The sequence below is a fragment of the Kogia breviceps genome, chromosome 7 (genome assembly GCF_026419965.1).
Source record: "Kogia breviceps isolate mKogBre1 chromosome 7, mKogBre1 haplotype 1, whole genome shotgun sequence".
Taxonomy (NCBI): domain Eukaryota; kingdom Metazoa; phylum Chordata; class Mammalia; order Artiodactyla; family Physeteridae; genus Kogia; species Kogia breviceps.
The window spans coordinates 39,929,560-39,946,416 of NC_081316.1; the positions used below are offsets into that span (position 1 = coordinate 39,929,560).

General features: G+C 37.2%; 1 protein-coding gene across 36 annotated transcripts in view; it reads left to right on the plus strand.

Annotated features, from left to right (window-relative positions):
• The window catches only part of SOX6 (SRY-box transcription factor 6), a 645,440-nt gene that overhangs the window by 414,823 nt on the left and 213,760 nt on the right, over positions 1 to 16,857 (plus strand). For all 36 annotated transcript variants that reach the window (XM_067038178.1, XM_067038186.1, XM_059069816.2 and 33 more), the window contains 2 exons: positions 13,477 to 13,649; positions 16,658 to 16,726. In XM_067038178.1, the coding sequence (XP_066894279.1) occupies positions 13,477 to 13,649; positions 16,658 to 16,726 (242 nt within the window). The remainder of the gene's footprint in view (positions 1 to 13,476; positions 13,650 to 16,657; positions 16,727 to 16,857) is intronic.

Here is a 16,857-nt window from a genome sequence, read left to right on the forward strand (position 1 = left end):
CTAGGTTATGCATACGTTCTGGCTTACCTGGGATTGTCCTGGTTTACACGTGTGTTCTTGATGTAATTAATGGTGCCTCCTGTCATTTAAGAAATGTCCTAATTTGGATGATGAATTATATGAATGTATTCTCATAATAAAATTCCTTTCAACAAGTATTTACTGAAGATCTGCTATGTGTCTGGAATTGTTCTAGTTGCTGGGAAAATAACTAATAGTAAACAAATTAAAAACAAATGACATATCGAGTAACTTAGAAGAGTTTATCTGTTCTTGTTGTCAAAAAGGTGATCAGGTAAATTGTCTTTGTCTTGGAATATAACAAAGTAAAATATGTCATTGGTGCATGTAATTGAATACTGCTAGAATCACAACACATTACATATATAGACAGAAAGGAACCTATGAAGATTTTTTTTTAATAAATTTTATTTATTTATTTATTTTTGGCTGCATTGGGTCTTCGTTGCTGCGCGTGGATTTTCTCTAGTTGCAGTGAGCGGTGGCTTCTCTTCGTTGCGGTGCGGGGGCTTCTCATTGCCGTGGCTTCTCTTGTTGTGGAGCACGGACTCCAGGCACACGGGCTTCAGTAGTTGTGGCACATGGGCTCAGTAGTTGTGGCTCGCGGGCTCTAGAGCACAGGCTCAGTAGTTGTGGTGCACGGGCTTAGTTGTTACGTGGCATGTGGGATCTTCCCAGAGCAGGGCTCGAACCCGTGTCCCCTGCATTGGCAGGCGATTCTTAACCACTGTGCCACCAGGGAAGCCCAAGATTTTTTTAAAGAAATTAAGAGATATGCTATAGATTTGTCAGTAAGATGGTAAGAATGCATTGTTTTTATAAAGCTAATGAATGCTTTAAAAATTTTCAACTTTGTTTTAAACTTGTAGGTATAAAAGAAAAGCTGCAAATATCCATTTAACTTAATTAAAATTCTTTTGACAAGTTAGGACAGATATCTCAAGTGAAGTTGCTTATAGTTTGTAAAAGCTTATTCAGTACACCTATTATTTTCTTAAAGTATAGAAAGTGAATCAGTTGAACAAAATCTTCTTGGCTAATGGAGGTATACAAAATGTACAGTGAGAAAGCTAAGTAAGGGGCACAGATTTTAAAATGTTGAAAGACACTGATCTGGATCAGTCTATAGTGACACAGTCAGGGTCATTCTTTCAGCTTTTGAAATTCAGCCAAAGAATGGATTTTGTCATCTAAAGTATACTTTTAAAAAACATCCTCCTGTGAAAGAGCTCTTTGGTGGCATACAGATAGGCAAATGAGTTGGCCAGTCAACTATAACTCCTTTGGCAATTCTTTGGGCAATTAAGAGTTAGAACCTGTTCTCTGATTATATTGTCTTGGCATATAATTCAATTTTATTGGAAGAAGGTGGTGTTAGAAAACGTTAATACAATGATATATGTAAATTTCTTTGAAACGTTCCCTGTAGAATTGCTCAGTCCATATAATTTATATAGTCCTTTAGTTGATTCTGCCTTCTAAATTGTGGTTTGTCTTCACAGAAATGTTTGAAATTTTTTTCTTACAATTCAAATTGAATTTCTAGGTGCAAAATTTTCTGAGTAGAACATTTTCAAACCTATTTATGTAGACTCAGTCCCCTTAGCCATCAGACTTCATATACTATTCACAAGAACTTTAATAATATTAAACTGTAATAGTTTTAAATATAAATTAGTTTACCTTTTTAATACCATTATATCTACCAATAAGGTATTTAACTTTTAAAAAACGCAGAAGGACTTCATGAAGACTCTGTATGAAGTCGTCTCTAACTAGATTTTTTTCCAAGAAACATTTGTGGTTTACTGGAAGGAGTCTGGGTTTGAAGATCAGACCATCCGGCTTAAAATCATGGCTCTATTAATTATAATTATGTTATCTTGGACATATTTTTAACCTTCTTCAGCCTCATTTTCCCAAGTTTGTTGAAACAGATAAAAATGCTAAGTATTAACCCTAGCACACAGAAAGTATTTGGACTGTCCTATGTGCTCAAAAAAATGTTTATTGAATCTGAATCTACATTTCTTTAGTTGTTCAAATTTTATTGTTTATTTCTATCTTTTTATTGGATTTTATTTTCTTCTGCTTACACAGCAGTGGGGAGAGCCATTAAATTCAGTTAGTTACAATGGTTACCAAACAGAAAACAACTCAGACATGGATCAAATACTGCTGAAGTTCAGAGCAATTCCATCTGGTTTGTTAATGGCTCTGGCTGCCTATCTCCAACTATTCTGGGAACTACTGATTTAGAGTTGGTTATTAGGTTCATTTTAACTTTACTCAGCACAAAATAAGTGGTAAGCACTGCCTGTGCTTTGTCATAGAGAAGCATGTGACATAGACTGTGCCCTTACGGAGCTAACAGTAGGAAGTACCCATTGTGGTCTGTCATTTGCTCTTGCTCCCCACCAGTTTTCTCTTTGGAGTTAGGAGTAGCACTAAGATTCTTATCTAATTTGCAGCAGAGCCTTTAAACCTGGGAGGGGAGCCTAGAGAGTCCAGGAGGGAGGATGTCATTTGAGATCTGTATGTTTGCAGAGCCTGCTGCCACTGTAATTATTCTGGGACCACTGGTGTTATAATCACCTTTTACAAGAAATACTTTTTAAGCATTTACTTTTTAAGTATACTTTTTAAGTATACTTAAATACGTAAATAAATATATAAATATACTTAAATACTTTATTTTATTTATTTATTTAAATAAATTATTTATTTATACTTCAATAAATATACTTATACTTAAGTGATACTTTTTAAGTATCACCTCTAGATGCAACTATTGCAATTGTCTTTTGGTTGCCTTCTCAGACGTTTGCCTCTTCAAAAGGTCGTGTCCAACACTCCTGAGGTTATTTTTCAGTACTACCGTGTTGATTGTGGCATCCTGTTTCCTATGAGGCTCAAATATTAACATATTTTCCCTTTCCTGCCTCTGGATCACATATCCAGCTTTTGCCTTCAAGTTAAAAAAATAATTAAAAATCTTTATTTTTATTCATTTGACAATTGTAAAACTGTGAACATTTAAAAGTTATGTTACAAAGTGATCTTTTTTAATTTTTTTTTTTTACTTTGTACATAAGACTCTCATGCAAGTTTGAGTTTTAAAACCATTCTAATAGGAAATTAGAAAGTGATTTTTATACACTCCTTTTTAAATTCCATTTGTAACCTGTAATTATTGAATAGAGTGATCATAACTTTTAAAACCTTGAATCACGCTTATCTATGCATTTGTAAGAGAATGTCCCAGTATGAGAATAGGACATCCAATTTGTGACTAAACTAATTTTGTTTATAGACCAAACATACATTGACTTTTAATTTAATTTTTTAAATGCTTAGAAATTTTAAAAAATTATTTTGTTCATGTTCTACTTCAGCATGTTCAAAATCATCCCGTGATGGGAGACCCTGGCTCATTTCTGGACCCAGGCTTTAATTGTCTTTCTTTCCTTGGCATTCCTTAATATTTATGCCTTGAATATTGTCAATTCTACATGGATAACATTAGATAACCTTCAAAAAAGCTTTCTGAACATAATATGTCTTCATAAAATGATGATGATAGCACCTATTGTACCCAGAAATCATTGTTAAAGTCAAAATTGAGAATGAAAAGAACATGCTATTTATCCAGCTGTATTCAACTATGACAGAACAAAAAACAGCAATTTTAGAATCAATATGAAATTTCCATTTCCATTTTCCCTCTACAGACTCATAATCTGAGTTTGTGATGGGTAGAATCTGTATTACTGGCCTGTTATCTGATCAGATACTTAGTCCTGTAATTTGAGAAACTGTGAACTATCTATTGTTATGTAAAAACAAACAATCTCCCTTGGTTTGGTTCAGTTTTGTTTTAATTTAAAAATTTTAGCACACCTTCCCATCAAAATCTTATTAGCACTGGCAACATCCAAGCCCACTCAGATGTCCTGATACCTACAGACAATACAGAACAAACTGGTTGTCTGGACTGGGCTATGTAGATTGCTGATCAAGTAATTTGTGTCAGGGATGCATTTCATTATGCCAGACCTGGAATAGGGGATTCTTAGAGGAGCCAAAAAGGGCACTAAAAGCCAGAGGACCAACCAAATCAGCCTTTGAAAAAAACAGAATTCCGTGATTTGAGAGTCCAGGTCCATATACTAGTTCTGGTGGAGTTACACATAGATATCCAGGTGAGGGAGACTGGGGCAGAGGGGGTCAGGGGAGGGTTGTCTCAGCACCAGGAGTTTAGAATTTGGAGGAAATAAGATCAGAGGGAGAGAAAGAGAGTGGGTATGAGTGAGAGATTCAATTAGTAATTAAAGATGACTACAAACAATGGTGGACATTTGTGACTTAGACTGAAAGGTCAATTTTGTGTTAGTGAGTTGAGCTATCTTAAAGAACAAAGGGTATCATAGATACTTCCCTAGGTAAGTTTTCATTTTACTAAGGACCCCAGGAAACATTGTATTTTTTTAAAAAAAAAGAAACCAAAAACAGATTATAAGGAGAATTTCAGCCACTTTGTTGGCTGCGTGAAGTAGTTTTGAGAAGGTGTATCATTTAGGAGTCCCATTTTCCATTTATCATCGTGGTTAAGAGGACAGAGACTATGGCCAAACTGCCTGATTTTGAATCTTAGATATGTGATTTAATAGTTTAGGACTTGGGCAAGTCTTTGACGATTTTATGCCTCAGCTTCCTCATCTTTAAAATGCAGAAAGCAATATGACCTACTACATGAGATTGTTATGAGGAATAAATGAGTTAACATATATAGCTCTTTCTAGCATAAAGCAATTGCTATGTAAGTTTAAGCAATTATTATTGTACAATAAGGCATATTGGGCTAGGGCAGGGATTCCCCTGATTTACACTAGGCAAATCACAAATACAACCTAGAAATGGGCAAGGTATATGGTGTGTTTGTACAGGCAACTGTCCTAAGCCTTAGTTATATCTGAGAGGTTCCTCAAACCTTGCCAGGGACACTTCCTAGATTTCTCCAGGTAACTTCCTCTTGGCTAGCACCTTACTATCTCAGCCTGCAGGCACACTGTACCCCATGACAGCAGTGCACTTTGATGTGTGAAATATTTGAGTATATTTTTCAGCATTTCATGGGTGTTGTAAATATTGTATCTAGAATTTTTGGGAATGTCATGGTCTGCATAATCTTTGTATTTGCTCAGAACCAGGAGGCCATATGCTTATTGAGGAGACTTAAGGAGAAAGAGGTTTGGGGAATAAACATTACAGAGGATCTTGACTACCAGGCTAGGTGCTAATTTCCTGAGTAACTCCAGGTGTATCACCTAATATCAAGATCTGTTTTTACATCTATAAGGTATCAAAGATCAATTTATTCACCTCTTTGGTTGTCTAATTGCCCAGCCTATCTTTTAAACTTCTTATTTTGTAAACAAACCCTTACTAAGAAGTTGTATATTTCTAAGCCTTATGTGGTATTAAAATTCTAGGTCCCTTAGAGCAGTGCTCCTAACTTTTAGAAATTCCCTGCAATGTATTTCAAGTCTGAGGCAAGGGAAGATAGCTAGTTTTCCCTTAGGCCCCAGACTTCCTTGGATTAGGAATCAGAAGACCTGAATTCAGATCCAATCAAATACACTGACTTGGTCAAGTTTCTTTACTTTTAGTAGTTAGTTTTTCATCTGTGAAATGAAAATAAAACAACATTTAGGATGATGATCAAATTAGATACCACATAAAGTCTTTTAAGAAAATACCTTGGGGCTTCCCTGGTGGCACAGTGGTTAAGAATCCACCTGCCAGTCCAGGGGACACGGGTTCGAGCCCTGGTCCGGGAAGATTCCACATGCCTCTGAGCAACTAAGCCCGTGCACCACAACTACTGAGCCTGCGCTCTAGAGCCCCTGAGCCACAACTACTGAGCCTGTGTGCTGCAACTACTGAAGCCCACGTGCTTAGAGCCCATGCTCCACAACAAGAGAAGCCACCACAATGAGAAGCCCGTGGACTGCAACGAAGAGTAGCCCCTGCTTGACGCAACTAGAGAAAGCCCGTGCACAGGAACAAAGACCAAATGCAGCTAAAAATAAATAAATTAATTAATTAATTTTATAAAAGACAGTACCTTGTTAAATAAGGTGTATTTTTCTTAATTCTTACTTTCCTATCTTCTAGCTCTGATGGAACTTCTGGAGAAAGAGCCAATGCTATTATACTTGGTGGCAATATTGAAAAAAATAATTTTTTCCCCCAAAGGACCAAAGAATTTCATGTTTCTGAAAGATCATAAATTACTCTTTTTGTATGTGAATTGTAGAGATGTACCCATTGACCAAGTATTATCCATAGAAAACAGTAATGTGAAGGTAGCCTGTCTTATTACTGAAGGAGAGATATTTCAGGATACCTTCATTTCCGGACCCCAAAAGGATGAGCTAATAAAGCACAATGGGCTAAAGGCCCAGCTGTGAGGTTAGGAGCCTAGATGGCAGAACTCCATGGATTGTTCTTGCTCTTTGGGGATCTGCAACATGAATAGACCTCAGTTGATCCAGGAATAGACTTCCTTTTGCAGCTAGAAAGAGGGGAAGCTGAAGGAGAGGTGAGTGTGCCTGGAATAGACAGGAGAATTGAACTTAATTTAGGGAGTTCCGGGGTATCCTTCTCTTGTTCATACACGGTAAGATTTTAATGACATTTTAAGTGAGAGCTGTTTACATTTTAAGAAGGAAATTCTCATACATTGGGTGAAAACAAACCCAGCCTGTACCTCAATCCTGAGCCACACTTCCTGTGTAGTGGTCCCTAAGTGATTCCTAAGAGCACAATTGCTGCATTTATTAAACTTTTTATTTACTAAGGAGTGGATAGTAGCATATGGGAGCAATGACAATAGCTGACTGATGAGGAAACAAAGAAATTCCAGTATTTTGCTCTTTTGAAAAAAGTCATTCAGAATTTAGTCATATTGGTTCAGCTGTTGTAACCAAAGACTGATAAGATAATAGAGGTCTTTGTGGTGGTTTTGTACTGAAATCCTTTATCTTTATGATGCACTGGGGCCCTTTAGAGTGGAAAGCTTTTAAAACTGCTGTTGGATTCAGAACTCAAATTAGCTGCTAGTATACTGGGACAGGGGTTCCTTTCTCAGGCAGTCACCACAAAGTAACTTTTATCAGGGGACCTTCTGATAGACTGTTAGTTTCTTCAGCTTACCCTATTTATTTCTGTTGACTTTTTGCTGTCCTATTTTGTGACATTTAAAAGAAGGCTATATCAAAAAAGGCCAATGCTAAATGATGGACTGACCTTGTGAAGTGGAGACATCACAGCCCATCTGATGTGTGAGGAGGCTGCAGTATGAGACACAGCAGTTTAACCAGGTTACTTGTGGGCAGAAAAGATCAAATGCAGCTTTATTTTATGACTAGCATTGTATTTTGTCTTTCTTCTCAAACAATGTCCATTAAAAAAAATTAGAACTAACTAGGGAATTGACTCTTAAGAGCTTTTCTTTTCAACTGAATTTAAAATCTTTCTGGGTTGTTGGGTGAGTTTCTTGATTGATGCTGCTTGGAATTATTGTTAAGTTCTTTAATCCTTTCCAGGATTGATGTGGAAAAGTATATCTCTATCAGAATTCCACTCCGGTGTTACTGCCACCCCTCCCCATCTTTCCAAACACACTGTTCATGCCTAGGCTTCTTGTAATTTCATTGTTAAGTCCTATTAACTTTGTTAAAGCAGTATGTGATCCAATAAAGGAGAATGGTTAGATAGAAGTCTTATTTTCAATTTGCTAGGACACATTTCTAGATAATGCCATTTGTTAATGTTAGTTGTATTTGGCTTGGTAAACATTGTATTTTAACACTGTTGCCCTTCATTTCATAAATATGAAGAAATAAAAAACATGCAGAGAAATTCACAAAAATTAATTTAGCCATCCTTGCTCGTTCTCTTTCCCTCTCTCTCGACTTCCCTCTTTGTTTCTCCCCTCCCACCTTCTCTCTTTCTTTTTCTCTCCCCCACACCCCCATTTCTAATTTTCGCTGTCTCTCTTTCCACTGCTGTGCTTGTTTCTGGGTTTTCTCATTAGAAAAACTTAGTCATCACCACATAGCAGTGATCCACTTTCAGGGGACAGCCATTAAGGGAGTGACCTGTTTAAGACTTTTATATTGTAAAAGTCCTAGGTACGGGAATATTGTAAAAGAGGTGAGGCAAATCCATCTAGTGAAGTGCTCTGCAAGGTGCCTCCCTTGTCCAGATGTGGAGTCTGTAGGGACTTCCCAATGCCCAGTCTTATTTCTAGCACCACTGATTGTAATTATGTATATTTTACATGGGCAAAATTAACTAGCAGATTGTGGTGCTAACTTTTATGAGCTGATGAAAAAAAAAAAGACAAATTTTAAATGACTTTTAATTTTTCATTCTATATCAAGAAGGGATTTATCCCAATTGTCTTATTATTTTACCTAAATTCTCATCTATTTTGAATTTTCTCTGTTGGCTTTGGGCCTAGGGACAGGTAGTTATAGTTTGTAAAGTTTAAAATAAATAGTCTATTTTAGTTAATTTTTTTAAGTCCTTCAGATTATGACCAAAAAAGGCTAGAGGGCTGCTTTTGAAACTGTTATGGTGAAAGATGGTATTTGAAAACTTTTGATGAGGGAAATTGCTGCTGTATTTACATTTTGAAAAGTGTTTCCTTATTTACGCACTATTGACTTCCTATTGAGACTCAAAATTTTAAGTACAACTGGTAAAATTCAATGGATCAACCTCAGTAAATCTGAAGTCACTGGAATAAAGCCCCCTAAGAAAAAAATGTGTCAATTTTAAAGGTCTTTCCTAACTGAAGACCATTTTGTGATAGAGCCAAAGGTTAATAAAATCAGTAGTGAATGTAGCAATTTTACAGATAAGCTATTCACAACAAGTGTAGTTACTTGAATAAAAAGCTAATTCAGTTCTAAAATGCCACATGCAGTAGCAGTGAATAGCTGCTTTTAGGTGCTTTCTGGAGGAGGATAAAATACAGAATCACGGCACTCTTCTCTTCCAGCGTCCCTGGCTGCCTGTAAATTGCTGTGAATGGGGCTGTGGGCTGACAGGCTCTATTAAGACAAACTGCCTTTCTCATCGGAGAGATAAAATAAATCAGGTGTTTAGTCAAATTAAAATACTTCAGCTGGAGCAGGCCCTGGGGAGCACTGATCCACCTGACTAATCTAAGAGAAACTCAAGACAGATGTGGTTTGGGGATAAAGACGACCCCATGGAAAAAAAAAAACACCAAAAAAACCCCTTACTTCACTGTCTTTGTAGTTGGAGAATAGATACAGTTTACAGCGGAGAGTGTCAGGCGCACACTGTGTGTGATATTGGATAAAAGCAGGCGCCCTAACTTGTAGAGAAGCTGTGTATGGAAGCTCTTTTTTGCTGGTTCCCTTTTTTTGGTTTATGAAACTACTTCTGTTTTTGTGGAGAGACTATTTTCTGGCAATGCTTTTTAAAGAATCATTTTAAGATAGCCTGAAGGATGTGAAATGGATGATATAGGCAGCTACTGATGACCTCTGCTGGCCTGGGCAGATCCTCAGCATCTGATCTGCTTTTTTTCTAAGTGGATTTTATCAAACCTCAGTGCGTGATTTAAGCCAAGATATTCTACATAGAGTTAGCCTACCTCATAAGAGCATTCTGTTGGGTTGGCCAAAAAGTTCATTCAGTTTTAAGTAAAAATAAAAGACACATTTTTCATTTTCACAAAGAACTTTACTGAACAATGTATTCATTAACCAAACGAACTTTTTGGCCAACCCAATGTATGGTCGTTTGCCTTCCTTAATATGTATTTAGGCTGCCCCACTATGTCCCATAAATTGTTTGCGTTTTCAGCAACTCTCACAGTTGTAGTTCTTTTGCTATGGCAAAGTTTCATGTTCAATTAAACTAGTATTTTCGAGATGAGATAACTTGGGTTCGCAGGTTGGTTGGTCAGCGTGATTTAGACTTGACGTTGCTTTTATTATAGCTGCATACGTATTTGCTGTTAATTAAAACAAAAATCCAGCACCATGGATTTTAAATACCTAGGTTTAAACCACTATATGTGAACAAATACAATGGGTATAGAACAGAAAAATGACTCTACACACACACACACACACACACACACACACGCACACACACGTATATATAGTCCCTTGGGGATCAAATTAACTAGAAATCAATTTGTACCATACAACAGCTTACATTCTCTAAATGTGTAGGCTAATGTGTGTGTGTGTGTGTGTGTGTATACATATATATCCATATGTGTATTTCCCATTTCAAGGGCAATTTTAGATTTGTTTTACTACTACATTTCATTCCAACTGCATTTGTCATGCCACTCACATCTATTCAAAATATATATGTGCTTCTCAAATTTCAGGAAAAGATAATGACAGCCTTATATGAGTACCCAACTCTTCAATTTAAACATACTGATCTCTAGCTTGTTTTGTTCTTAAACATGTATCTTTTAAGTTCAATGAAAGACTTATTTAGGTGTCATTGAATTTTTACAATTAAACAACTTGGGTGTCATGCTGATTTGTAAAAAGATTCAGTTAAATGGTGTTATTCTGTAAATTCAGAAATACACATCTGTTAGTACTGGAAACACCAATGCATTTATAGACCTGTTGGCTTCACCTTGAACAGAAGAGGCTAAGAAGCCATTTGTGTATTATCTTCAGCTTCTCTGTTTCCTATGCAGAGGAGAAAGGGAAATATATTGAAGATTTTTGAAAAGACAAAGTTTAACCTGGGAGAGAAGAGAAAATTTTCCAGTCTTTACTGGAGAATCTAAATACCAGATTTGACTCTTGTATTGGTCCTTGCCCAAAATTTCCAATGAATGCTCTTCTTTATTAACAAAGAATTATGGTACAGTAACTTTCCCAGTATCCAGTAAGTCTTCTCTTAACTCACCTCATATACATAGGTATAACAAGATAATTACACGTAGATCAGACTGTTGCCAAAAACTATATGTAATAAACCCCATTTATCTATTCTCATAACTTTCCAAACTATTCTCCACACTGTAGCCAGGACACCCACATCATCTCTTGTTTAAAGTACTTTAGTGATTTTGAAATTTTCTTAGAATAAACATGAAGTTCATCCAGTGTGGTCTATAAGGAGCTGAATGGTGTGACCTTTTCCTACCTTTCTAGCCTCATTTGGTCCTCTACTCCCCTTTGTTTTTCTTATTTAAGTTTTACTACCTTCTTTCAATTTCTGGAACACACTGACACTCTCCACCACCTGCCCCCTCACAGGGCTTTTGCCTATGTTGTTTTCTCCTACTGAAAAGCTCCTTGACCACCCTCCAACTCTTTGCCTAGTTAACTCTTCATCTTCCTGTTAACTTGTTACTTTGTCAGGCATAACTTCCCTATGCTTGAGCCTCCCAAACTTGGTTAAATCTCCCCCCAAATGTCTGTCCTGTTTATAATTCTTATTTAGTTGTAGTTTACATTTATATGTGTGATTACTTGATTAAGGTGAAAGGGAACTTTGCTTTTTCTTGGTATGGTATCGGTATCCTTAGTTCTTGATATAGTACCTGAGATTCCAGAAATATTTTTTTAATTAAAATTTAATGAAATGAGTAAGTAAATTCCATACTTGTTTTATGTCTTCTCATTCCTATATATCATTAACATTTATATTAGTTGAGCTTGTTGTGCTTTGGAGGAGATTTTTATGATCCCCTCCAAGAACCTGATTTTGTACTTTAACATTTCTGGATCAAGAAGTTCTTTCTTTTACCAAGCTGAAATTCCTATTGCTGAAATAAAAACTCATTTAAAAAAATCACTTTCAGTAGCTAGAAAGAACAGCTGGTCACTATCCTTGATGCAGTATTTGTTTCCTTATCAGTGGAGTACCTTTTCTAACATCATTTCCTATCTTATTTTTCTTTTAATTTTGATTTTAGGCCACCTTTCAGCTCAGTAAATCTTTAAGGGATATGGGATATTGACAGTTTATTTATGTATTTACTTATTTATTTTTAAGGACTTGAATTGGCATTAAGAATACCAAGGTAATTCTAAATATTGTAGCTTATCAGCCTTACCTTGTGGGAATCATATACTAGTAAGTGCTAGCCAGCATCACCTGAAGGCTCGCTTTTCCCATGGGCCCACTCAAAAAAATAGGCCCATTCCTAATTAAAATACGTTCAGTTTCTCAGATTGTCCTGGTGCTTTCCTAGCAGGAATGAGGGGGGTTTCATAAGGAGATTGGAAGTCTCCTCTTCCACACACACAAAAATTGGCAATCTTTATCTCTTTTGACAGCTGGTGGCATCTTTCTGAAAAGCTTTCAAAGCATAGATCATTTCTTCATAATGAAACCTGTGTGCTCAAATACAGTGGGTTGTGTGTTGAAATTCTTATCTTATGCTATGGCAAAATGCTCTAATTTAGATTCACAAAAGGATTCTGTACGCTTTACTTAGGAGAGCTGTGCAATTTGCCCATAAATAGACTGTTCAGCACCATTAGTGCATATCGTGGGTAGGTGTGCAGCGACATCATAACCTTTTCAACCTTGAATGTGTTTTTTCCCTTTGAAGAGTGACAAATGACAAAGGGATGAGGGAGCCCCCCAAGCAACATTATTGCCTTTAAGGATGAACTTGGGAACTTTAGCTTGATCCCCTCACCAGAAAAAAAAAAAAACAGTTTCAGTTCTTTCTTACCTGAGGCAAGACAGATTTTTTTTTTCTTTCTGTAGCACTCATCCCATGGCCAAGAGTGACCCCCTGACTTCTGAGATTCAGAGACAGATCTTTGCACAATAGAAAAATTTTATGAGGGCAGTGATCAGAAAATTCCCAAGTAAAATTATTTAAGCACCTATTATATCTTAGATCCTCTGTCAGCCATTGAGGGTAGAGGTTAATTATAGAATATTAATACAACCCATAGTTTCTAATCTTTGGTACTAAATAGCATAAGGTTCCTAGCTTGATCAGACAGATTTGGGTGGGGAGGGAAGGGGAATGTGGTGAAAGGGAGAGAATGGAGTAGGTTGTTCTGTTTTGTTTTGTTTTGTTTTGTTTTAAAGAACAAGAGGGAAGAGTGAGGTGGTGAAAGGGAGAGAATGGAGTAGGTTGTTCTGTTCTGTTCTGTTTTGTTTTGTTTTAAAGAACAAGAGGGAAGAGTGAGTGCGAATTTTATTGGCAACAGTCCTTTTTCTTGGCAGGGGCATTCATTCCATTGCTACTCCGTAGAGTTCCTGCACTTACAGTGACCTCCAGTTATTGTCCCAGATATTTAAGTTCTTAGGGTGGTCCCTTTCTAAATCTTCCCACCCACTTGCTTCCCTCATTCATTCAGAATTTTCTCAAACTTGTGAGATATCTTTTCGCTTCCATTTTAGGTACACCTGAGAGCCTGGCAGAAAAAGAACGGCAGCTCTCTACCATGATTACCCAGCTGATCAGTTTACGGGAGCAGCTCCTGGCAGCGCATGATGAACAGAAAAAACTGGCAGCCTCACAAATTGAGAAACAACGGCAGCAAATGGACCTTGCTCGCCAACAGCAAGAACAGGTGAGCCCTGCAAAAGGAGCTGATGAACTGGAGGTGTGGAATGTGCCAAGCTCAGCGAGTAATCACATTGATTGGTTTATTTGTCATAAGCCTTCCTAAAAAAAAGAAGGAAAGAAAGAAGCCTTCTGGATATCCAGGGTCACCGAGAATACTGAGGGGATATGTGGAGGACAAAGAAAGGCGTCATAGCAACTGGGCATAACTGAAATGATAACATTGTTCCAGAACATTTGGATTTGATTAATGACTTGGGGATACTTATTCATGTAGGCATCATGTATATTCCCAATATAGCTTAATCATGAGTAAATCGCTTCTCTCTGGGCCTTACTCTTCTCTCATCCAGAAAAGGAGGATCCTGGTGTAGAAAAACTTTGAGAATCTTTCAGTTCACTGGTTCAAGCTAGGGTGACCATATGTCTCAATTTGTCCAGAATAGCTTTGGTTAATGTCTGTTTTCCAGAGTAATTATTAATACTCCCCTCTTCCACTTGCAGAAGTTGTCCTGGTTTGTTTGATAAGTTATATGGTCACTTTATTTATAGCATAGGTAAATCATTAAAAACAAATTAACACATGGCTCCTGGAAGAATTTGACTTCATTGATTTAGAAGTGAGAAGGAAGAAAAATAGCAAAGTTTGTGTGTATCTTTTAAAAAATAAATCACTTTCCCAAATGTTTTTCCTGTCTCTTATATAAGAGTGCATTAATCTAATAACAATGATCCTATAGAGTAGTCCCTGATGCTTTAGATCAGATAGACCCAAATTAATGTGCAGTTTTTAGGAATCTGACATTATTACTGGAATTATCTTTTCAGTTAAATGTATTTTATAGGGGTATATAGAGCAATATATGCTCTGTTGATTTTAATGAGTTGTGACGTCTGGTATTTTATATGCTTGAATATTTGCCCACATGTAGGAATATGGACTCAGCCCCTAATGGAAAATAACATAAAGGAACACTGTAAAAAATAAGAAGTTAGAATGTCATTTAGCTATCCAGAGATGACACAGTAATTAACTATTGACACTTGTGAATAAGCTAGCACAAATTAATCTTGACACATTTGCAGACGAGTGATATCTTACAGTGAACACTTTGTAATTATATTTCAAAATGAAAATTAAATGACACTTAAAACTAGGTTGTCATGCTCAATGAAGCGAGCATGTAGCTCAACCGATTGGCAAATAAAATTCAGAATTTGAGCCACATGGTGCTTATGTACCATACTTCACTGTGTCAAACCCATACATCTAGAGTGGATGATGGTAATTGCACTGTGGTGTTTTGGATGCATTTCTATGCAACACTTTATCATTTAGGAGGGACCATCAATATTAGATGTCTAGTGGTGTTTCACTGGATGGCTAAGAGGGAATAAATATTCAGAGATCCAGCATGTATACCTAGAATTGCAGAGTGAGTTGTCCATTTCCGATTTGAATGGTGATAAGCAGAGTGGGCCTTTCCAAACTGATTAAATACTGTTTCCATTTGGCTTATAAAGCTTTGGGGAGGAGTGATCCCATTTCTCAAACTGTACCCTTCGTTAGGGGTAGCTTTATCATGACTTCTAGTATGAACCAGTCATCACCAGAAACCATTAAGCCACATTTGGGGGCAGATTGCTATTTGTCATCTTCTGCTGAAAGGAATGTGATATGGGTGTGTCCCTCCACTCTATGCTAAAATATTAAAAGGACTCAGGAAGTATACAGCTGAGGGCTGGGTCACACCCATTTCCACTTCCAGCATTGTCCATTCTAGAATATTTTGGAAACAGAATAGGAAGAACATAACTCTTGTCTATAGGTCACCACTAAACCAAGTCCTTCTAAGTGCTTTCTGGCCATTTTTTTCTCTGGCTTCCTAGGTTGGCAGTGAGTGTGTTCTCACTAAGGGGCATTCCAATGGGCTTCAAACTCTAGCAGCTCAGATTCTGAGGTAATAAGTAGCCTGACACCTAACTCCTGTTTTACAGTAAACACCATTATCCTACAGAAGTTCCCTGCTCTCCTGAGGGGCAGATTCAGTCTTCAGTAGGGCTTGCATTAAGGAGTTAATATTTCTTTTTACAGACGAGATGACGTGCTAAGATGTTGAATTTGATTGTTGGGTGAAGCAGGGAATACAAAACTTGTATGTGGATCCTGTACTGTAAAACTAACACATTACCCTCGAAAGGATGTGTGAATAAATATTAAATTGTGTTTGTTTTTAAAAATGCTTTGTACATTACACATTATGTCAACAAAAAAAGATAAAGGTTTTTGCCTTTTGCTGTATTTTTTTGGCACTCCCTTGACAATATTTGTGTTATCAGTTCCGAAAATCTTTACAGTAGAAGAGGTTTCACCAAAGTAGGCCGTATTATAAGTAATAGTTCTTTCCTATCTTTGCTTACAGATTTTACTTTTTAAATACAAATTAAGCTCCTTAGAAAAATGTAGCCAGAGTTCTCCTGTTTTTATTCTTCAAGGATGAGATTTTTTTTTTTTTTTTTTTTTTTTTTTGCGGTACGCGGGCCTCTCACTGTTGTGGCCTCTCCCGTTGCGGAGCACAGGCTCCGGACGCACAGGCTCATGGGCCCAGCCGCTCCGCGGCATGTGGGATCTTCCCGGACCGGGGCACGAACCTGTGTCCCCTGCATCGGCAGGCGGACTCTCAACCACCGCGCCACCAGGAAAGCCCAAGGATGAGATTTTGAAATTCCCATTCTTTCCAGATGACCAGTGCAGATATAGATGAACTGCTCACAAATGTAATACAAGGGGGTAGGTTTCATGTACAGGAAAAGATTTAGGGGCAAGCAGAGAGATGGCACCTGTTTGAAATATTTCCTTTTCTCCAACTTTCTGATTCTGCCTCTCTCATTTTATAGGAACTCGTTCACGTAGAAGTACAGTAAAGCATCCTTGTAATACCAGGAGAGGTACCTGAGGTAATGGCAAAGGTGTAAGCATTTCATTTTAACTTAATGAAACTTTATTTCTGATAGATTGCAAGACAACAGCAGCAACTTCTGCAACAGCAGCACAAAATTAATCTCCTGCAGCAACAGATCCAGGTCAGTGTATTTTATTACTCTCGTCTGATTATACTTAGATACTTTTCTCCTTGAAAATGGAATTTAAAATGCTGCACATGCACCCTTCTCTTATAAACAGCACCAATAGGGCTGTTTGTCATTCAGGGATG